This window comes from Ctenopharyngodon idella, chromosome 18 (assembly GCF_019924925.1).
Source record: "Ctenopharyngodon idella isolate HZGC_01 chromosome 18, HZGC01, whole genome shotgun sequence".
In the NCBI taxonomy this organism is placed as follows: Eukaryota; Metazoa; Chordata; class Actinopteri; order Cypriniformes; family Xenocyprididae; genus Ctenopharyngodon; species Ctenopharyngodon idella.
Window position 1 is genome coordinate 23,018,253 of NC_067237.1, and position 23,287 is coordinate 23,041,539.

Genomic DNA, 23,287 nt, shown 5'->3' on the forward strand with positions numbered 1-23,287 from the left:
CGATATGCGTCCTCGATACGCACTTTGGCCGAGCTCCGCAGCAGAAATCTTCCTTACAGTCGAAGCAGCATTATGTCACGAAAGTGTGGACTCGTAGGAAGAATGCGAGGGTTTAGGGTGGCATTTGGGACAGGGCCTAAAGTGTCCATTGTATGGACACTTCAGAATCTCGCCGGATGTAGTAGGTCATCTGGGTACTTTTTGCCTACTCTTTTATGGCCACTTACACACTGTAAGTTTCAGGAGTGACAACCGTATTTAAATGCGGGAGTGAATCCCCTAAATTGTCGTTACATGCGTGTACGGAACACGACTCGCTCTCGAAAATCTGATGATTGACAGCTTGGAAACCATAGCGACGTTCTGGCGTCTAGCGTGTTTGGTATCCGTTATTGTGACCAAAGTAATATACAGTGACAAAACACTCGTTATTTTCAGCCATTTAACTAAACAGTCGTCGACGGCGGCGTCGTGTTTTGTTTATGCTTGTACAGCCTGTTTCACACAGAGCGCGCTCCTTCTGTGTTGCCACGGTCACTAATTTTAAGCTTGTTGTACGTCCGAATTCATTCATACTACACGCATTCGTACTATATAGAACATACTTTTTCAACGGTTGTGAAGTAAATTTAAAATCAAATGTAGTACCTACTCATTTCAGACGCAGCCTGTGTGTACAGAACGCGATTAAGCACTGAAAGGTGAACTGACAACCGAATTTAGTTGCAGTGTGGCACGAGTGGCCTTCTGTGAATTCGGACACACTTCTTTTGTCACATACTGTTTTTCGTAGGGAAGTATGCGATTTTGGATGCAGCCCACATGTCATGTTTTGATTGGTTCATTGTGTTCATTACTTTATGTCATTAGTCCTTCGAATAGCCCTCGTGTTTCCGTTGTCTGGTCTAGCTCTGTCGATGTAACCTGTTGTTGGTGAGTTTCTGTCAAGTTATTATTAGATTCTGTTTACTTTCTCACCATTGTTAAAACTGTACTTGGGTTCTCATCTCAACTCGCCTTCAGTGGATTATATGTTACATCTAGACTGTCCAGTGGTGCTCACATGTTGTGTTTATCAATGTACACACCTGGATGGGTTTTACTGCTACCACTACTAATACTAATACTACTAATAATAATAACTAAAAATAATGATGATTAAAATAATTTAAAAAATCATAATATAAATATTTTAGCATGATTTATGCTTGAAACACAGGAATATATTTCAGACTGGCTCTACACTGTCCAGTGGTGCTCACATGCTGTGTATCAGTGTACACATCTGGATGGGTTTAGTCAAGGAATCCTATAAAAGAACCTAATGGGCTCTCCTAACGTTTTGAGAGACTGATTAAGAGAGCTTTTAGATGTTCTTCACATCAATGAGTTCCATCTGTGATTTATGTAAGTTTTCTTTAAATGAGCGTTTTTCTTTATGTCCCCTCTTTGGGAATTGTTTGGGCACGTGCAAACTCGTGCATGTCTTCTGAACAGGTTGATGTGTTGAGGTGGTACCTGCAAGTAGCTTAAATCCCTCAGAAAGGTTGCATGAAGACTTTGAGTTTGTGTGTATATCACACAAGGTTTCCTTTTATGTCTTGTAAGTAATTCCAGTCATCTAATGCAAAACATGCATAAGTACAGTGCATAATATGTTTTGTGTGTGATGCATAAAACGGTCCTAATAAATAATGTTCCCAAGAAATAATCTTGGATGCCCTTCTGAGCATCCATTGCTTTCAAGCTGACACTGAAGGTTTTATTAGATCAGGCAGTTGAATAAAAGAACAATGCCCTCTAATGGCATAGACTCTATAGACAAATGCAGACAATGATAGGATAATATCAGCTCAGATGTTTAATGTGGTGCAAATCATCTGAGAAGCAGGGTTTGTGTTTTGTGTGCTCGACTCGAAACCGGCATTACATTTGCAATGCATTAAGCTTCCTGGTGCTGTAAAGTTGACACCTGCCAGTTCAAACATCTCCATATGCAGGTGAGGACAGCACAGCAGGTACACAGGGACAGATGTAAATTTATACCTTATGCTCTCTGTTCTACTAGCTCTCTCTATCTATATAGAAGGGTTAGTTATCTATCTATAAATAAAAAGAATGAATATGAATACTGTTTAATATTACTTTGATGTGTCTCCAAACATTTAATCTTTTATGGTAGTGCCTGTCCTTAAATTGACCACATGGCGTCACTAATGCGCTCGGTGTCCTGCATAATATGCTGTGTGATATGCTGCTTATTGTCAGTAAAGGATGAGGTGTGATTGAGTGCCATTTAAAAAAGATAAATATAAACACTTGTATACATATAAAATATGAATTTGAAATACAAAATATTTTAAAAATAATATCTATAACAAAAAATAAATATATAAAAAGAAATTTATATATATATATATAAGTATTACTAAATATAAAATGTTACAATTATTTTAACTAGATGAGTAAAGTTTGTAAACAAACTTTTATGTTGGCTTGAGAAAGCCTAGTCCGAAAGTTCAAAATAGTTTAAATAGGCCTATAATAATAATAATAATAATAATAATAATAATAGAAGTTGTAACCAAGCCAACATAATGTACCGACAACATTATCATGTATATTTGCCATTTTGTTTTATATAGCCTAAACAATATTAACAAAATTAACATAAAATAAGAACATAAAATATATTTAAAAATAAATTATTAAAATTAATTAATAATAAATAATAAAATAAATACATTTACTTAAAAATAAAATGTAAAAACTAACTATTATACATATAAACACACACAAACAAATAAATATATTACATGTAATAATTATTGTAATTATAATGATGCGCAGACATTATGTATACTTATCTATATTATATTTTATACTCTCTCTATATATATATATAATATATATATATAATTATTTCTATTACATATATTAGAAGCTAACTATAACAGAAGGACTCTGGTCAGTTCAGACTTGCGGCACTCCTGGCTCTTCACGTGCTTTATGCGCATGCGTGCTGAAAGTGCGCGTGACATGTTCTTCAGAATGCTACAACTGTGGAGTTGAGAAGAAAATAAACAGTTTAATCGAAATCATGCATGTTCCACAGAGCGTGTTGAACCAATAAAGTAAGTCACGTCGTTTGGTTTACGAGGCTAAAAAAAGAACTGAGTGATGCTTAAAGAAATAAATTGCTTGTAACTGTATTTATTTCCGCTAGCATTCTTGCTAAATGAGCTGACTGTACACGGTACATTATTCTAAGATGGGTTCGGACACTGTTTTACATAAGAAAATGTAAATAAAATAAACTGTTTAGATGATACATTATTTATATGTATGTTAAAGGTCTGAATAATACTATTTTGCACGATAACTAATGGAATGACAGCGTAATTCCCAGAGAAAGGCAACATCAGCCTGTAAACCACTGGAGATCAGGAACATGATGTACTCCTAATCCAAACAGCAAGCACGATTACTACGATTTGATCTTGCAGGCTGTACAATTAATTTCACCATTGTTTAACTGTAATTAGTAGTTGATATAGAGCAATACATGTTTGTTTCTGAAATCCGAGGCCATGTTCTGTAATTAAGCAACGAAAGACATCTCTCGTGCTTTTGTGTGCAGTAATGCTGTAGAAACACTCGTCCACTATGCTGAGTCGCCTTCAGGAGCTCAAGAAGGAAGAGGAGACTCTTCTGAAAATAAAAGTCATGCTGCAAGATCAGCTCAACAGACTTAAGGTAAGTACAAACATATGTAGATATTTCATTGTGATCTTTGAGCTTAAAACTGATTGTCTTTGTTTATGTTCATCAGTTTGAGGAGGGGACCCTGAAGTCAATGATCAATGCTCAGTCTGAAGAAAGCCCAAATGAAGCCCCTGTCCCTGAGGTAAATAAACAAAAGGACAACACCACATATTCAGACATAAGAACACATTATTCTTACACTCTTCTAAACACTGGTGATTTATTTTAAAGGAGTTGTACACTCAAAAATAAGAATATAAATAAATTATATACAAAATATTTTGCTCCCCCAAAGTATTTTCTTTCTTTCGTGAAACTCTAGGCACACTATGACCAAGTTTATACAATGAAAGTGAATAATGATTTATACAGCAAAGCTCCATAATGGTCAAAAAAGCATCATAAGAGTAGCTCGCACACTCTTAAAGGGGTGGTTGATTATGATTTCACTTTTTTAACTTTAGTTAGTGTGTAATGTTGCTGTTAGAGCATAAACAACATCTGCAAAGTTACAATGCTCAAAGTTCAATGCAAAGGGAGACATTTTCTTTTAAAGAACTCAGTGTTTAAGGACTACAGCAAACAGCTGGCAGGGACTACAGCGAGCTTCGTCCTGGGTTGGTGACATCACTAAACCTAAAATTTACATAAACCCTGCTGGTTCTTGCTGGTGGAACGATCTTCCTGCCTTTATCCGGAATGCAGAATCCCTGGCAATATTCAAAAGTCTTGGTCTCAATAATCTCTTTCGTGAGCACTTAACCTCATCTTAATATAAAAAAAAAAAATATATATATATATATATTTATACCTATCCTTTCACTTCCTCTAACCCCTCTCTATTGTAGCTTATGATACTCTGAGCATTATCTAAGACTTGTATTGTGAGCACTTTTTGTGTCTATTTGCCTCGTCATGACGACTCGCTTGTTGTATTCCTCACTTGTAAGTCGCTTTGGATAAAAGCGTCTGCCAAATGAGTAAATGTAATTGTAAATGCCCCCGAGAACACGCAACAAAGGGGGTGAGGTCATGTTGGGCTGCTTTAGAGAAGAGGAAATGTTGTTGTAGTAGAGTGCTGTTACCATGCCGTCATTTTACGCCGGACTGCTTGACAGACGAGGGTCAATTCAATGCTAAATTTGCATGACGGTACATGCTAGTCGATGAGTTGAATCAACTCCACAGCAACTACCTAAATTTATCCACTAACTATTCAGAAACGTCCAGTTGCATTCTAAAAGTTGTAACTTCTTCCTGAGTCTCTCCATCAGTGTCCGACTCCGGTTTGAACAATGTAAGGCTGAACACCGTTACTGACAATCGTCATTTTGGCTGCGTGAGATTCTCCTGCTTTGTTGTTGTTGAGCAACTGAAGCGCAAGCTGTTAAAGCTCCGCCCTCTTTTGGAAAGTGGGCCGGGAGCAGCAGTTCATTTGCATTTAAAGGGACACATGCAAAAACTGTGTGTTTTTTGCTCACACCTAAATAGGGGCAAATTTGACAAGCTATAATAAATGATCTGTGGGGTATTTTGAGCTGAAACTTCACTGGGGACACCAGAGACTTATATAACATCTTGTAAAAGAGGCATTATAGGTCGGCTTTAAATATGAGGATCTTTATATTTTTCAGATCTTTTTCTTTTAAAAAAGGATGTTTTATTACATTTATATTTGTCATGCACAGGTGGAAGTCAACCTGGATGATGAGACGGAGATCAACCAGACCAAACTAGTATTGGGTGCTCAAACAGACTATGACATGGAAGAAGAAGACGAGGAGGAAGAGGACGAGGAAGATGACGACGATGCAGATGATGATCTTGATATGGTGCTAGAAGATGAGGATGAAGATGACAACTACTGACTGTGCCTGCAAAGAGAGCATTATCATTTACTCCTGTGTTTAGGTGTGTAATCTGCACATTTGGCATGCTGAAAGAGACTGTCTCTCTGTCTTAGATTGGTGTTGCTTTAGATAAACTGTTGGTTCACCATCTATAAAATTCTCCAGAAGTATGTGTAGCACAAATACAACTCCTCCTATAACTGTGCTGTTGGCCAAGCCTGCACTTTATGTATTTTTTAAATACATATAAATTAAAGATTGCACCAATCCTATTTCATGGCGTTTACCAAGTGATGCTGTACTGTATAGGCTTTATTTAATATTGTATTGTATTGATTTCAGATTGAATGCATTATGATTATGAAGCTGATGATAAGTATTATGTATGTACATGTTCATGTTGTGAACTCGCAGAGGTATTTTTTCTATTTAGACTGAGTGTGTGGAATAGGTTGTGTATGCATGGGCATGACAATTGTTCTAGCTGAGCCAGTATTATAACTTTTTTGTACTTCATTGTTAATGTACAGAGAGTTTCTATGTTTTCTTAGAGAAAAACATCTTTGAAGGTGCTCAGCGTAATAGATTTCAACTTGGAGTTATGCAAGTTGTTTGGTTAGGTGTTTTGGTGTTGCCTTGATGTAAATGTATGATGTGTGAATGACATTTTTACATTAACCCCTAGGTACATGCTAATAAAGGCGAGTAAGATGATCAGACAGCTGCATTTCCTCTTTTGGCCAGTGTTATTGATATAACTGAGTTTCTGTGACAACAGACTTCTGCCCCCTCCCAACCATGGCATGAACCTGCAATGCAGTAAAAACACTATCAGCATTTTCTAAACAGTTGTTAACAATGTACTACAACAGGGGCAGCTCTGGAGAAAAATGATGCCACAAAAATATATAACCTCCTGGGACCCAGGAATAGACTTTTGTCCAATTTAGTGGACATTATATTTTAGTAAATTTTTCTGACACCATACATGTCACAGTTTTCTGGATGTCCTGTAAAGAGGACATTCAGGGCCTTTTAGAGATACCAAATATTTGGAGGTTTCACTATGACAACAACTTCTCCTTGGTCTTTAAAATGACTGACATTTAGTGATCAAAATTATTTAAATCTGACTAATTTTCAAATTGTCATTAATCAACATCTCAGGAAAATGTTATGGGGTTTCTTATCAAAATATGACTTTCTGTTAAAAAACAGGGCTTTGATTTCATACATGTCCACTGTAGAGGACACTAGGACTTAAAGCATGTTTATCATGCATTTTGGGGGAGACAAGTAAATAGGGAAATAAATTATATATCAGTATTCATATTAAATATTAGATATTATGAAAATGTTGCCCATTATTACTCCCCTTATTACACTTCTTTTTTCATTATGTTCCCCAAGAACACATTGATATGCAAATTAGATAGTGTATTTATGGCCATTTTACCCACATATTGCATAAAGTAAAATGGTATATCAATTCATTCCTTATATCTTTCATAACATAGTTGAGTATCATCTTTATGCAAAGTTTGATTGGAAAAAAAAAAACAACATAAAACCTGAAAATAGATTGGTGAATGAAAAAAAAATCCCATGTTTTTTTTTTAAACAACCGAGTCTTGGTGTCCATTACAGAGGACATACCATAACATATGAATAAAATATCTTTTTTCAAAAAAAAAAAAAAAAAATTCCCCATTTGTTTTTTATGCTCTAAACAATGTAATGACATGAAAAAATACTAAATTCACAAATATATATATATACCAGATATATATATAAAGTGGATTTTAGAAAACAATTTTATTTATTTTTAATTTTATTTATAATTTTTAGTTAATATTTTATATGTAAGCAATAAGGTACTCGAGGCTGTGCTATATCGTTAATAAGTCACGGCTTATGAATAAGTCAGCCGTGACTTATTCACGATACAGCACTAGCCTCGAGTACCTTATTGCTTATATAAAAGGGTTACCACACAATACAAATATATATCAATGCAACTTTCATGAAGTAAACTTTTTCTAAAAGCCTTCCTTCCGCTGGAAAAAATAGTCCCTGACCGTGAACAGCAACAGAAGTTACATTATTACGCCATTAGATGGCGGCAAAGACTGTCTTTATGAGTGTGTCAGTCAGTAGCGAAGACTTTTACATTGAAAAGACTGAATTGTTTTCAAAAAAGAAACAAGACGCAACTGACAAATGCTTTGACTAGCGCTGTCAGTCAGGGGAAAACCCCTTAACTGTTAAAAGGGCAGGATAATACATCGGGCATTTAAACAGATTTTTTTATTATGAACATAGGACTGACCTGAAGAAAAATGCTAAATTTGAATGCAGGTAATAAACTCGCTCAATCGATCTCTTCCTTACAACACTCTTCTACATAATACAGTAAGCTTCAATGAACAATATCAATTGAGAACATACAGTTTACATTGCTAAGAGTGGTTGCTAAGGGTGTTGTGTAGTGATACACAGAACTGTTGGGTGAAGCGGTCATAGCCGTGTTTTATCTTGAATAAAACACAGCTATTGACCAATCAGAATCAAGGACAGGAACTAACTGTTTTATAATATATATATATATAATATTTTTATATAGAAATCTTTTAATTTTTAATTCAATTTTAATTTTCATTCATTACCTGCTAATGTAGTTTCAATGGAAAATAGAAGTTAAAACCATGTCAATAATATTAGAGTCAGAATAAGATACCTGCAGAGTAATATTTTGGGTCAGTTTGTTATTCCACCATATGCTGTCATTGTTATAGTAAACACAAGAGTATCAGCCTCTCCAACATTAACTTTGCTTACAGAGTGAAACCCTCGTTTGTAAAAGATCTGTCCACCATTGCAAAATGTGATCACAGTCCATTGACCCTCAATAGGAAGGCTTTTGGGTCTTCATTGAGGTCATGGGACCACCTTTAGTCCGGCACAGTGCTTTGCCACCCAGGCTGAACAGTAACAGACTTTGTATGGTAACTTTCAAAACCCAGAGTTGGATGTTGGATAGTTTTCATCGATTTTAAAGACATTTCCATCAGGGATCGATGAAGATTCTGTGAGAGGTATGTTCAAATCAAGAGTATGAGTGTTGAAATTTTATTAGAAGTTGGAAAAAAAGTTTTGATTACTTGGCAAAAGACATGGTTTCTACTCATAGTGATTAATTATGTCTTGTGAAAGGGTAACTACCTCTCATATCAGGAGAGTGTGGTGCTGATGAGTGCTGGAATATGATGCTGTCACATCGCTTTGGACGAGCGCGTCATGTGCTTGTGCTGGTGTTGTGTCTGTCTGCGGCTGAGGACTTCGACTGGTCAGCGAACAACCACGACTCCTTCTATTATGGCACTTTTCCAAATGGTATGATCCCACTAATACCATACGGATCCCTTTTTCTCAGCCACAAAGGACCTTGGGAAATCAACAGATTTGCATGGATATCAATAATACAAGTTAAATAAGTGAACTGACTAATGAGACTTCAAATTACACTCAGTGTTGAAGAATGTTTAAGATGTGTTCCTTACTGTTTCGCTTCATTTGTCAGGATTTTCGTGGGGAGCCGGCAGTTCAGCCTATCAGACAGAAGGAGCCTGGGACAAAGATGGGAAAGGACTGAGCATCTGGGATGTGTTCACTCATAAGAAGGGAAAGACGTTCTTGAATGATACTGGAGACTCTTCATGTGAGGGATACTACAAAATCAAGGTGACTAAGTTGGTTCTTGTCATGCTGTGAAATGTCCCAGCTGTGAAATGCAACAACATTTTGCTTCATTTTGTTGTATAGGATGATATTTTGTTGATGAAAGAGCTGAATCTGAATCATTATCGGTTCTCCATCTCCTGGCCCAGGGTCATGCCAACTGGTATCAGGTGTAAGTATCTGTACTGCTGGCTCCAGGTAGGACATTTGGTATTTATAAATTCCCATTAAATTTGACTTTCACTTCTGTGTGTTTGCAGCTGACCATGTGAATGAGAAAGGACTGAAGTACTACAATGTTCTTATTGATGAGCTGCTTGCAAACAATATCACTCCCATTGTGACTCTGTATCATTGGGACCTGCCACAGGTGTGTACTCCTGCATATATCCATTATTAATATTGTGTTTAATATCATATTGTGTAATTTCTTTAAACTCTAAAGAAAGTTTTAATGAATGGATCTTAAACGACATATTTATTTTTTTGCAAATGAAAAGGAGAATGTTAAGCATGTACCTTCTGTACCTACCTTTTTGACGTTTTTGATTGTTCACCTGACACACCAATGAAAAAATAATATTTAAGCCTAATAATAATAATAATAATGCCAAAAAAAGAAAAGAAATTGTAAAAATTAGATGTGATAGTGAAATTTCATGGCTGAAATCAAGGAATCTGTGCAATCTGGAGTTTCACGTGAGGATAAAAAAAGCAGATTTCACCTGTGTTCAGAAAGAGACTTGGTTTTCATTGCTCACTAGACTCGCTACTAAATTGACTTTTTTTTTGCCCGCAAAATTTTCTCAGAAATTGAGAAAAACTAAAAACCGGAAAACTTTTTAAGCATTTTGGCCGTTCATTTACACGGCAACAGCGTTTGGGGGCCTGAAAACAAATTTTTGAAAATGGGATTCAAAGTGCACGTTTTTGAAAAAGATACTGTTACCATGTAACTACAAAAATGCAAATTTGTGAAAATGGTGACCGTGCGCATTCATACTACTTGTTCAAGTCTATATAGGCTTGTAGTGTTTCTTTACAAAGTGACATCGCCAACTACTGGCCTGGCATAAATAATACTGCATTTTATTCGTTTTCGCGGATCCATGTGAGCAGAGATCGTCTTGACAACTTTGTCGTCTGTACGTGAAAAACGCAAAGAATTTTTTCCTCCCATTTTTAACGTTGTTAACAATTTTAAACGTACCCTAAAATGATTATTTAAGACACAATCACATTTACCGTTTCTCGATTAAATTTAGTGTGCGCATCGGGAGCGGGAGTTCCACATGAACGTGAAAAAGTTCCCTACGCAAAGTTGGTCAAGCGGATTCCCCACATTGACCAAAAAGCTGCTTGGTGTGAAAGTGACGTAGGGGGCGTTTATACTACACCGTTTTCAACTAAACATTCATTTATATGACAATGGCTTTTTGGGAGGCCTGAAACCGCAAACTTTTAAATACAAAGTGTTTCAAAGTGCAAATTTTTAAAAACTATACCGTTATTGTCTCCTTATAGACTACAAAAACTCATGATATTACATGTTTAGTTTACAAGACCTTTTTTGCCCATGAAAATGCTCCGAAATTTCACAAATGTATGTGAGCACACCTTACTGTTCTCGTCTGTCCTCACATCTGTTTTCATTTGTGAAACATTTATACAGCATTTAACCTAAAATCAGTTCCTCAAGAGTCAGTTTGATTAATTTTTGACATATCTTTCAACAATATCTGTCAAGATTTGGACATTTATTGAATTAAATTGAACCTATCCACTGCAATGCCTGCTGTAACAATGGATCAGTCTGTAACCTTTTTGGAAAGTTTTACCATTTATCATCATGTCTGTACATTTGGACAGGTTTTGCAAGAGAAATATGGTGGATGGCAGAACATCAGCATGATTAATTATTTCAATGATTTTGCCAACCTTTGCTTTGAACGATATGGGGACCGTGTGAAATACTGGATAACTTTTAATAACCCATGGGTATGCTCACTCTATTCATCTCTCCTTAATAACAGCAAATTAAATACATGTGAAAAGGATATGCTTATTAATGTGCTCATTGTGTGTCAGTCAGTGGCAGTGGAAGGATATGAAACTGGAGAACATGCTCCAGGACTGAAGCTCAGGGGCACTGGGGCCTACAGAGCAGCTCACCACATCATTAAGGTAACATCGCTCCCTTGACAGAATATTGTACCCCAGTATTTCATAATGGAAACATATGCAATACTGTTTGTGTTGGTTTACTAACAGGCACATGCTAAGGTTTGGCACACTTACGATTCTCAGTGGCGGAGCAAACAAAAAGGTATGAGAAATGTATGTTAGTTTATTAAAAATGACACCCCCTGAACCCCCTGGCTGCTTTCTTCTCTAGGTATGGTGGGTATTTCACTGTCCGGGGACTGGGGAGAGCCTGTGGACATCACTAACCAGAAGGACATTGAGGCTGCAGAGAGATATGTGCAGTTTTACATAGGCTGGTTTGCTACACCCATCTTCCATGGAGATTATCCTCAAGTGATGAAGGATTTCATAGGTACTGTTGGTTGAATATATGCGAGGTCAAGAATGGCACAATTCAGCATATTAATGCCAATTTTGTATCCAAGGGAGGAAAAGCGCACAGAAGGGCTTGGGAACGTCTCGCCTTCCCACCTTTTCCTCTCAGGAGAAGAGTTACATCAAAGGCACCTGTGACTTCCTTGGCGTGGGACACTTCACGACACGCTACATCACCCAAAAGAGCTTCCCTCCCAACCGTGGCACCTCCTACTTCTCAGATCGGGATATAGCGGAGCTGGTCGACCCACGTTGGCCTGATCCTGGTTCGGAGTGGCTGTACTCGGTTCCTTGGGGCTTTCGCCGTCTGCTCAACTTTATAAAGGTGCTCAACGGCTGTTGTTGTTTAAAAGCCATTGGTTTCATATTTTCTCATGACGAATCTTGTTTCAATCATAAATATATCTTTATTACTATTGTCTTTGTGACAGTATCATGTTAAGAATACTATAAGAATATATGTATATGTATGATCAGATCAAATATAATCTTTAAACTCTTGACTTGCTCTTTAACTTTCTAAAGACTCAATATGGGAACCCCATGATGTTCATCACTGAGAACGGGGTCTCAGAGAAGATGATGTGCACAGAACTGTGTGATAACTGGAGGATACAGTATTACAAGGATTATATCAATGAGATGCTCAAAGGTAACTAATCAATGAATGGATGAACTTCCTTAAAGAAATCAAAAATTGAAATTCTGTTATCATTTACTTATCCTCGTGTTGTTCCAAACCAGTTTGGCTTTCTTTCTTCAGAGGAAAACACAAGATCATTTGAAGAATGTTTCAACTGTTTTTGTCCATGTAATGAAAGTCAGTGTGGTCCAAAACAATACTGGACCAACTGACTTTCATTGTATGGACAAAATTTTTTTTTTTTTTTTTTTTTTCAAAATATCTTCTTTTGTGTTCTACAGAAGAAAGTCATACAGGTTTGCAACGACATGACGTTGACAGAATTGTCACAAATTATCACAAATATTTTATTTCTTGTTATCCTGCAGCTATCAGGGATGGAGTGAATGTGAAGGGCTACACCGCCTGGTCCCTGCTGGACAAGTTTGAGTGGGATGAGGGTTATTCAGAGAGGTTCGGCCTGTACTACGTAGACTTCAAGAACAAAAATAAACCTCGCTTCCCCAAGGCCTCTGTTCAGTTCTACAAACGCATCATTAAGTATAATGGATTTCCCAATCAAAGAGAGGTACATCTATGTTGTTGATCTGTCCATTATGAGTTACTAAAAAGGTTATAATTACCTACTTCTCCTTAGGTTTTCGCTTTTAACATAAAATGTCAGTTTTATACAGTACTGTGCAAAAGTCTTAGGCCACCAATCAGATTTGTTGTTTTAGCAAAGTTTTAATGACCTTCCATATTTATTTTTAAGTCTTTATTATGATACAAACAGAAAATACAGGAAATATATACACACAATGTAAAAAAAAAAAAAAATCAGAACAAAATGGCTTCCTTAAGCAAAAATCAGTATTTAGCGCAGGGGTGTCCAAACTCGGTCCGAGAGGGCCACTGTCCTGCAGAGTTTAGCTCCAACTTGCCTCAACACACCAGCTTGGAGGTTTCTAGCCTATAGTAAGACCTTGATTAGTTGGTTCAGGTGTGTTTAATTAGGGTTGGAGCTAAACTCTGCAGGACAGTGGCCCTCCAGGAGCAGGATTGGACACCCCTGATTTATTGTGACCTCCTGGACTTCTTCCAGTTTCTCAAAGAAGAAAATCTGAGAAACTTCTCATCAGATTTTGAAAGTTTTCTTGGCCTTCCAGTCCTTTTCCATTTAGGTTTAAGAGAGACGGTTCCTTCTATTGCTCAAGTGTACGGGGAGGTCACTAAATACTTGTCACCTTAGCCTATAGAATTCGTTTGTTTCTGATTTTTTCTGTTTTTTTTTTTTTTAATACTGCATACAAATGTCCTGTATTTTCTGGTTATATTCCAATAAAGAGACTGAGAAATAATTATATATGGTCATTATACCATAATAAAAGTTATTTTTAAGAAAAGTGCTGATTAACATTTTGAACGAACTGATTCAGCTCCAGATTGTTTGACAACCACCTGTGGCGACGTTTTGGATTAGAGCATCTGTTTTGGTATCGAAGCGTGCTATTTAGAGTCAATGAAATGTTTGCGGAGAACATTTTCCAATTAAATAGCTGTTTAGGAGAAATATGGCAACAACCTCATTTGGTTATCTACCAACAAAAATGTCTTGGAGAACCCCCAAGATTAGAATGTAATTACCATATAAATAGTATTTTCTAATTATTTTTCTGTTTACTTATATTGAACAAACTGCAAATCATTACCTTGGACATGTTCCAAATGTTTATTTTCAGATGATACAAAACAATATATTTTTTATATATATATACTTGTTTACATTATGTATTAAAGGTGGTGTAATTATCATAATTAAACAGTCAAGTTAAATACCACATAAATGGACAGATTAGAGTAGAATCAGAATAGAATCTTGAAAGGAGCGTCCATCTGTGCAAACCTCCATCTGTAAGAGAACAGTATGACTAAATGAGACGATGACCATATGTCCTGAATCCTCATCATCGGCAGGTTGAGAACTGGAAGAGGAAAGCTACAGAGACTTGCTCCACCAGCAATCATCTCCTGGCTGCAGGTCAGTGGATCATTGATTCTAACTTAGTTGAACCGGGGCAAACAAGGAAAAATTCCATTTGTTGATCACAGACTAAAAGAAATAATCATGTAGCCTTTAATCAAGAACAAATTCAATGGGTACAAATTCCCCTTTAACAGTTCATGAGAACATTCCTTGCCTTCATCTGGATCTCCCCTGTTTTATTATGCTAACCTCATTTGTGGTTTGATGAGGTCTCTACTTAGCCACTAGTGTCCATAGGGACCCGGTATGCTTACCATGAGAATGGATCGACAAAAACTTTTCGGGAGGTCTGAAACAGAGACTGAGCTGAAACCTCTAACAGGATTTTTCTTTGTTTGCCCCTCCAGCTAGATGGAAAATCCAAGGAAAATAAAGATCATGCAGAGATGCCAAAAGTTTGGCCAGTGCATGATGAAGTTTAGACACTAGGGTACATCTAGAAGAAACTTGTTCTTTTCTTTTTGGTTTGGCAAACTTCCGACAGTGCCGTTAAAAAAACCTCAAAATGATTGTGTGGTGTAGCTGGATAAAAAGAACATTAAGCAACTCCAGTTTTGGCCTGCTCTGATCTTGAGAAGCTGAAATATCTCAAATCTTCAGAGGCCATATTCTACAAGCTTTAGTGAATGATGTTAAACTGGCTCTATGTATATAGTATATTCTTAATTAAACGCTACCATAAAGAAAGAGCCAGATCAGCTATTGAAGTACATATAACTTTAAAGGAGCAGTACACTGAGAAACATTATTTCATTAGAATGTTCCATATACTGTAGAGTGCAACAGTGCTCTCTCACTTTTTCAATGGCCTTGGTTCTGAAAGTATTTTTCCCATTCATTTATAATCTTTTTTTTTTTTTTAAGTCTTTGTTAAAGAGTTACAAGTCACGAACCAAACCAAACAGCTATGAGGTAAATCACAACTTTGATTTGAAACAAAAAAAGTATTTGAAAGGGCAGACAAAAAGACAAAAGGTACAAGACCATGTACTTAACAGCTTTTAACATAGAAACCATATATTTTATGTTTATTGCAAAATATGCATATGTAATATACTGTAGTGTGTAATATATATATATATATATACACACACACACACAAATATTTAAATAGTTTGAGAGCGTAGGGAGATTGTATCTACTGCATTACAGTGCTTCATGGGAGTGGGTGGCACTAAAGAGTTTTTGTTTCAATTCTCATATTGGTGAATATTATTATTTTTTTATTTTTATTTTTATTTTTTTATTTTTTTCACAGAATCCTGGGTAATATATTTTTTCACCATGAATTCCACTGTTAAATGGGATTAGTTAAAAAATACATTGAAATAATGTGGGCTGATGGCTTCAAGAAAAAGATATACCATTACATACCATCAATTAATAACCTCGTAGCTCACAGTAGGTCTGTCTTTAAAGGTTTATAGGTTATTGGTAAAAGTCAGTTTCTCTATGGAGAAAATGAATAGGATTTTTACTTGCGGAACCTGACTGTTGTCATCAGGAGCAACTGCAAAAGTCACAACTGACAGTGTGTGGACTGTATGGAACATAAATTGCTGCTTTAATCAGAGCTTGCTTTGCCAAGGTTTTCATTATCAGCAAATAATCATCTGATTATTAAGATTTCAAAATCTTCTCAATCAGAACTTTAAAATGTTGCTTTTGCTAATTCTCTCATATTTCAAACTGAAATGTTTCTCATCAAAAAGAGCAGCTTCATACTGTATGTGCTGTATAATATTAAAAAAAAAACAGCTAGTGTATAAACTAAGTTTAATGCTGAAAGGATGCTTGATGTGGATGACATGTTGTCCTTTTTCAAATAACCCAGTTGACTGAATTGTGCCGCTTTACTGTGAGCTTACACAGCAGTCCTCAAAGGGTTAATGTGCCCTAATGCCGTCCTAAGATTATTTCTCTCTCTTCATTAGAGGAACAGCGGAATACGGCTGCCAATATTCTAAGACTTATTCATGGTAAGCCATAACACACACACACACACACACACACACACACACACACCCACCCAACAGCTAGAAGAGAACTATATTAACCCTTTGAGTGCTCCGTTATGCAAAAGCAGTGTGAAAATTTGGCTACACCAACATGTTTGGGCTGATAAACATGTTTGTGTTATATGTTTCAGATCCTTTAATCAGCCACATGGAGATGGTGACCGAGGTTGTGGTTCCCACAGTGTGCACCCTCTGCATTTTGATCAGCGCTGTCTTTCTCATGTTCCTATTGCGCAAACGTAACTAGCTCACTTTAGGAAAAAGAAAAAAAAAAGAAAAAAGAAAAAAAAGATTTGCCCTTGTTTTTTATTTAATACTCTTTGCAGGCAGGGAGGTTGAGGTTAAGAATACTATGCTAAATTTTAAAAGGTACACTACTTAACTTTTGGCCCTCTCAAAAACATTAAAAAAACTTTTGAACAGTATCGTACACAAAAAAAACACCACAAATTAAAACTATTGCATTAAACAAATAAACAAATGGAAGTGAATCAACACTGAACTGACTTCAGCTGAACAACAGCCGAAATGCATCATTTTCCTGTTATCACTGTAAAGCTGCTTTGAAAAAAATCTCTATTATTTAAAGGGCTATATAAATAAAGGTATGAATATGAACTTTCTTTCTTGACATTTTCTCTGAGGACATTTCCACTGTATGGAGTCTTACCGGTGTTAAGTGAAGCTGATGAGGCTACAGCTCACCATGGTCCTGTAGTAAGACATCTTCTCACACTCTCCATTGACAGACTCATCCAGGGGCACATCTGCATGTGTGTGACAAGATTAGTTAAAATCTCATATTTCAATCTCAACAACAAAAGATATAAATAAAATAAATAAATAAAATAAAAGCCTGTGACTTCACCTAAGTCAAAACTGATGTGGTCTACTAGGGGCTTGTCACTGAGGTACAATGCTGTCTTGACTTCCTTAGACCCCTGTCCACTGGACACATCCATGCCCCAAGAGAATGGCTGCTCCCTGAGAGAATAACATTCATAATTCATACTTATAAAATGTCATTACACTGTTTAGTGCATCCTACATCAAATGGCAAAGTAATCAGTGCTGGGTAGATTACATACAAATTGTAGTCCATTACTGAATACAAATTAGATGATAAAAATTAGTTAGCAATGTAATATATTTCATTACACATTTTAGTATAATATAATCACACTACTTTTTGATTACGTTTGTCCTCACCTGTTTATAACATTGATTTGAATAGTATAATCTTGTACCATATTGATAAAAAAAAAAAAAAAAAAAAAAAAATACAAAGAAAAAGAAAAATGGTTACATTTTTTACTTCATCAACAACATGAAGTGCAATAAACATTTCTCTAACTAGGATTTGGGAAGGAACTGCAGGGGGTTCATAGATTCATGAAAAGTTAATTAAATAATAAAGTTCATTATAATTAATAAATAATTTTAAAATAAAAACAATCAAAATAAAACACTAACTAAAAAAAAGTTTAAATATTTTATTTGTTTATGCTGTGTGGCTTCTCAATTTTCATGTAATTATAGTCACCTGAGTAGTGGCCAGTCTGTGTATAAAATTCCATAAAACTTTTGAGAAAGGAAAATTTAAAATATAAAAAAGACAAATTAGCCATTAATTAATCATGTAATCAATACAAATATAACTGTATTCTGGATATTTTTTAGTTCTGAGTTTTTAAAAAGTTATTTAATATAATTGCAAGCATTTCATTTTTGTAATCTGATTACATACAGTAATCAGTAATACAGAGAGAATATGGCAGCTCATAAGAAATGAAGCATCAACTCACTTTTCATAAAAGTAGCTAATGAGGGCAGGCTTAATTTGCAACTGGAAGACGTGGTCCTCATCATAGTTGGATGTTTTATAGTACTGCAAACAGGACCTGACATCAAATACCATGGTTAGAACACATTTACCAAGACCCAGCTACTGAAATTCATTCTTTCTCTATTTTAATCTCTTTCAATGCACCATCCTTATTGCAATCAAGGGATCTGCAGTGTTCTCTGATAGAAAAAGCGCACTCTAAATCATAAACCACAATTTCCTGTGAAAAATGGTATATTATTTATCTACATTTTGAATCACCATTTGATTAATATATCATTAATGGAAAAGGCAGGAAGCTCACTGAGTGAAAAGGAAAAGGCGGTCATGAGGAAGACTGAGGAAAGTACTGCAGGTGCCCAGGATCTCCAGCAGGTGGTGCAGTTTCCTCACTCTTATCACCTGCTCCTGCAGGTCCACCTCTGTGTCCAAGTAGTAACTCTGAAAATTACAGACAAAATGCATAAACCACTCCAGCACACTAATGTTAATATTCACCTAAACCTTTAAAAAAAAAAAATCAAAAGTGTTTCCTACCAAATAGTTGAGAGTTGTAAGTTCCTTTCCTAAAAAAGAATAAAGTCAGAATCAAGTCTTTAATCTGCTTCTCAAAGTACTTTTGAGCATCTAAAAATGAACAACTTTCAGCTAATTAGCAGATGAAGTGAACTATAAACCAAAGAAGAGCTACATTTGAAATTGGAAAGTTAATGTACCAACAAGATAGTTGATGAAGTCTTTCCTGATCTTGTCCAGGCCCAACTCTAGCAGCATATTAGCGGGTGTGAGGCCAGTGAGAGGCATGGTGTCGATCTGCTGCTGGTACGACTGCAGGATCAGCTTACTGAGAGTGCTACTGCTGTCTTTGTGGATCTAAGGGAAAAAATACCCACATTACATATCATTTTAAAAATATATACAATGTTTAACCAAAAAATATCTTCAATGCATTGAACGTACCCATGGTTTGATTTTACCAAGTTTCACTGCTTTGACAACAATTTTCAGGCATTCTGTTATGTCTTGATACGAAGTTACACCTAGGAGAAAAAAAGTGTAAGAAATTTAGTTACAGTGAAATTGTTTTGCTGTATTTGTGAAAATTTTAAAGCTAATATTTACTCCTCCTCATCTTCTCCCACAGTTGTTCTGTAAAATCCAGGTCTCCTCTCTCAATTACCATCGAGCTGAAGGCTGCAGCAGCATCTGTCTTAGCTTTCTGTTTCTGTTATAAACAATTAAAGGGATAGTTCATCCATAAATGAAAATTCTGTCATTGTTTTCTCGCTGATGTTGTTCAAATCCATATGACTTTCCTTCTTCAGTGGAACACAACACAAAAGGAGAATTTTTGAGAACTGTCAATTATTATATTATATTATATTATGGGCCGAACTGTTGGTAAAACCTCAAAACTCCACCCCACTTCAATTTTTAATGTTGCTTCACACATTTTTGGACCGTCCCTGCTTGGTTGCAATGAAAGGTAAATAAATAACTGGTACAGTGTTTTCTTTCTTCAAAAAACATATACATATATACATATATATACACAGACATATATACATATATATACACAGACATATATATATATGTATGGTGTGTATGGTTTCTTTAGCCTATGTCACATTATGAGGTAAATCCGGCCCCGATTACATTATCAGTTTACCTCAGAAACTTTGCCAGTGTGTCCTTGTACTCCATGAGCAAGGTTCTCAAGCTCTAAAATAAGAAAGAAAAACTGCTTTATAAACAAGCAAATAATCCAACTCCCTCAAAAATATAAAGCAAAAACTTCAAGGACTGACAGAGAAAATGAGCAGCATTCATATCTATTTGCTGCTTCTTACTGCAGCTGTGTATGCATATCACAGATCAATCTCACTGGAATCACAAGAGCTGTACCCTCTATGAGTGCTCTGGTCAGGTCCACTGCAGACTGAGTCTCCATTGGTTCCAACCATTCAGTTTCTCCTGTTCTCAAACCCTCTGCCAGAGCCTAGTCAAGTGTTTTAAAATAAAAATAATGACATTAAATTGCTTAATAATAGCATTATTATAATGTAAGCAATATAATATTATATATTAGAGTAGAACATTTTTCTTTCTATAACAAATCTACTGCAATTCTATTTTTTAATACAGGAACAGTGTTGTTATTGTTACCTAAAGCTAAAACTATTAAAATAGTTTTTGTTAATTGAAATAGAGCTGAAACAACATATTTAAGTTTTAAGCCCAAAGTATACTTTGGCCATCCATGTTCCGCGACTTGAGTGACTTAACGCTTGAAAACAAAGGCTGCATCCGAAATCACATACTTCCCTACTATACATTAGGCGGAAAACAGTATGTGACAAAAGATGTATGTCCTAATTCAAAATACTCATAAAAGACTATGCAAAAAGTACCCGGATTACCTATTACTTCTGAAGTGTGCATACGATGGGCACTTTACTATCCCATGAGGCCACGGGAGAGGATTTGTGAATGGCAGTGAAGCGAAGAAACTGATGCTGGAAGGTCACATGATAATGACAACATGGCAAATGTAGTATGTCCAGATTACATTCATACTACACACACACACTCATTCTATATAGATTAGAATGTAGTTTTTAGCAGTTGTGAAGTAATTACCTATTGAAAATAAGTACCTACTCAAGAGAGTATGCGATTTCGATCCACTAGATAGTGCGCACATGTCGAACGCTTCTTTCCATGCTCATGGAGTATACTTTGAAAGGCTTATTTTATAAAATAATTATAAAATAAGTTTAAATTGAAGAACCAAAATTACTAAAACTGAAATTAAAGTAAATTAAACCCAAATAGAAATATTTAAAAATAATAATAATAATAATAAAAAAAATGACAAAAATCACACAACAAAATTACTGAAACTTAAAATAAAATAAAAATATAAAAATAAAGGTTAATTCATATAAAAATATACATAAATAAACCCTATAATAGTATATAAATAATATTAAAATAATTACTTACCAGAAGGAACTCCATCTCTCTGTGGGTCTGATACAATGGACTTCTTATGTCTCCAACTGCAACTTTGATATTCTGTAATATCAAACCAAAAAATATACAATATACAATATAAACAAAACAGATTAACTGAATAAAGTGTCACAGGCAAATGAATGTGGCATAGGTGCTGACCAGAGTTGCTTTAGAAGATAAGGGAGGACACTCCAAGACTTTCTCCACATTGTTCCATGTCAAACTCGCTATAACACTGCTTTGAGACTCAAACATCATGCTCTCCTCTTTCAAGGAGCAAAACATGTTAAACTGTGCATAGCCTTTTGTCACCACCTGAAAAAAAAAATCAGATTAAGCTTAAGAGATATCTAATATTGAGATACCTATAGGAGTTATACAGAAAATATAATTTCTTACTGTAGAAGGATGGTGTCTATTCTGATGCTCTTGTTTAAGCTCATCCAATGTGGTGAAAGAGGTTTCATCTCCTGTTGGACCTGCAGGAAATTGGGAAATAAGAGAAGGTTGTTTCTGTTTACAAAGAATAATCTTACTGGATTGGATCCATAACGTAATACATGTTTACTATTACCTTTGCAGCAGACTGTATACAGTTTGACACCACTGGTTTTGTTCCCACTGTAGAAGGTTTCTACTCCAAGCCAGGCAGTAGCACATGGGTCTGACTTGTCACAACGCACCCAGAGAGGGTGCAGAGGCCCTGAGACTTCCACTCGGGGCATGTTGGGGTTATGAGCCATGGTGTACCACGACAGCAGCTGCCTGGTTGAAGAAAGTGAGTTATGATTATTCATAATCACGATGCTAGTTTTTTTTTTTTTTCTTAAACTCAAACTTATAAATGCAGTTCAGTAATAAACAATGCAAAATAATAATAATAATTATTGCTTATTTATACTATGTTGCAACAAGCAGTTTCTTTTACCTTGCTTTCATGACCGAGAGAGGCTGAGGCCCCAGATCTTGTTCCACTTTATAAAGTATCTCTTCAACAACACTGGTGTCAGCTGTAGTTTCTGTAGATTCTGCTTCACACTTTGGTTGCTTTTAATGAAATAAGTTCACCAATTATGTAATGTTTACTGCAAATAGGAATAGCACATAATATGTATATAGGGGGCAATCACAAACTGACTTACTGTTTTCTCACAGACAAAGATAGGCTGATTTCCACTGATTATGTCGTGCAAAAGTTCTTCCTTCTCCACCAGCAGTACTGAAATATCATCCTCAAACAAACAAACAAACAACTTATTTTCAACACGTATGACTGAGCGTCTTCTCTATAACGTTACATCTGCATCCACATTAACTTTACCATATACGTGCAGTTGTCTTTACTTTCATCTTGACACAACCTAAACAGGCAAGGAAAGAAATATGAAAGGAAATAAATATGAATAATACACATGAATTACGTAAATAACATATACTGTACGAAGCAAAACATGACAGACCTGCCAGTTATTCAAGTTCAATTGCAGTAGAAAAGATAACGACAATTACTCACTTGAGAAATTTTACAAAAGCGTTGGCGTCTGAAACTATTTTGGACCCCATTCCCTTCGTTTGAAAACAAAAGCAATATATAGATAAAATTAACAAATTCTCCCCGTTTGAACGACACAAAACTATTTGATTACAGCGCGCCAAATGTACGTCACCAGGGTTACGACGCAGACGTCCTCTTTTGCCACGCCTATTTTTGTTAAACAAGAAACAAGAAAAAGTTTTTTTTTTTTTTTTTTTAAATAAATCAATATAATTTTAATCTAAAACGCAATGAATGAAATAAAAAAT

General features: G+C 35.7%; 3 protein-coding genes across 4 annotated transcripts; 2 read left to right on the top strand and 1 right to left on the bottom strand.

Annotated features, from left to right (window-relative positions):
• Positions 1-914: 914 nt before the first annotated feature.
• Positions 915-6,329, top strand: snapc5 (small nuclear RNA activating complex, polypeptide 5). 2 transcript variants are annotated; one of them, XM_051869730.1, is made up of 4 exons: positions 915-933; positions 3,641-3,756; positions 3,833-3,907; positions 5,454-6,329. In XM_051869730.1, the coding sequence occupies exons 2-4, from the start codon at positions 3,667-3,669 to the stop codon at positions 5,631-5,633; spliced, it is 345 nt and encodes a 114-aa protein (XP_051725690.1). In that variant the 5' UTR covers positions 915-933; positions 3,641-3,666; the 3' UTR covers positions 5,634-6,329. The 2 variants fall into 2 exon arrangements, with proteins under 2 accessions (XP_051725690.1, XP_051725689.1); XM_051869729.1 differs by lacking the exon at positions 915-933 and adding an exon at positions 2,969-3,134.
• Positions 6,330-8,878: 2,549 nt separating this feature from the next.
• Positions 8,879-17,270, top strand: lctlb (lactase-like b). Its single transcript, XM_051869731.1, has 14 exons — positions 8,879-9,008; positions 9,196-9,356; positions 9,438-9,525; positions 9,614-9,723; positions 11,223-11,351; positions 11,442-11,537; positions 11,625-11,679; positions 11,749-11,910; positions 11,984-12,258; positions 12,459-12,585; positions 12,945-13,144; positions 14,533-14,596; positions 16,537-16,581; positions 16,752-17,270. Exons 1-14 carry the CDS (start codon positions 8,879-8,881, stop codon positions 16,865-16,867), a joined length of 1,758 nt encoding a protein of 585 aa, XP_051725691.1. The 3' UTR covers positions 16,868-17,270.
• Positions 14,274-23,175, bottom strand: zwilch (zwilch kinetochore protein). The gene is made up of 19 exons (XM_051869725.1): positions 22,998-23,175; positions 22,806-22,845; positions 22,627-22,716; positions 22,413-22,531; positions 22,059-22,249; positions 21,884-21,963; positions 21,644-21,799; positions 21,473-21,544; positions 20,372-20,465; positions 20,136-20,188; positions 19,589-19,691; positions 19,427-19,506; positions 19,183-19,339; positions 19,004-19,032; positions 18,771-18,907; positions 18,426-18,521; positions 17,489-17,604; positions 17,291-17,387; positions 14,274-14,467 (listed from the first exon to the last, which is right to left on the bottom strand). Exons 1-18 carry the CDS (start codon positions 23,045-23,047, stop codon positions 17,296-17,298), a joined length of 1,755 nt encoding a protein of 584 aa, XP_051725685.1. The 5' UTR covers positions 23,048-23,175; the 3' UTR covers positions 14,274-14,467; positions 17,291-17,295.
• Between the last annotated feature and the right edge of the window lie 112 nt (positions 23,176-23,287).

Bases quoted from the DNA above. Each gene is read 5' to 3' on its own strand.
- snapc5 (XM_051869730.1), top strand. From the start codon at position 3,667: ATGCTGAGTCGCCTTCAGGAGCTCAAGAAGGAAGAGGAGACTCTTCTG. The intron at 3,757-3,832 runs GTAAGTACAAAC...TATGTTCATCAG, and splicing joins ATCAGCTCAACAGACTTAAG to TTTGAGGAGGGGACCCTGAA. The intron at 3,908-5,453 runs GTAAATAAACAA...TGTCATGCACAG, and splicing joins ATGAAGCCCCTGTCCCTGAG to GTGGAAGTCAACCTGGATGA.
- lctlb (XM_051869731.1), top strand. From the start codon at position 8,879: ATGATGCTGTCACATCGCTTTGGACGAGCGCGTCATGTGCTTGTGCTG. The intron at 9,009-9,195 runs GTATGATCCCAC...TTCATTTGTCAG, and splicing joins TTATGGCACTTTTCCAAATG to GATTTTCGTGGGGAGCCGGC. The intron at 12,259-12,458 runs GTGCTCAACGGC...AACTTTCTAAAG, and splicing joins GTCTGCTCAACTTTATAAAG to ACTCAATATGGGAACCCCAT.
- zwilch (XM_051869725.1), bottom strand. From the start codon at position 23,047: ATGGGGTCCAAAATAGTTTCAGACGCCAACGCTTTTGTAAAATTTCTC. The intron at 22,532-22,626 runs GTAAGTCAGTTT...TTTCATTAAAAG, and splicing joins TCTTTGTCTGTGAGAAAACA to CAACCAAAGTGTGAAGCAGA. The intron at 21,964-22,058 runs GTAATAGTAAAC...AATTTCCTGCAG, and splicing joins GTATACAGTCTGCTGCAAAG to GTCCAACAGGAGATGAAACC.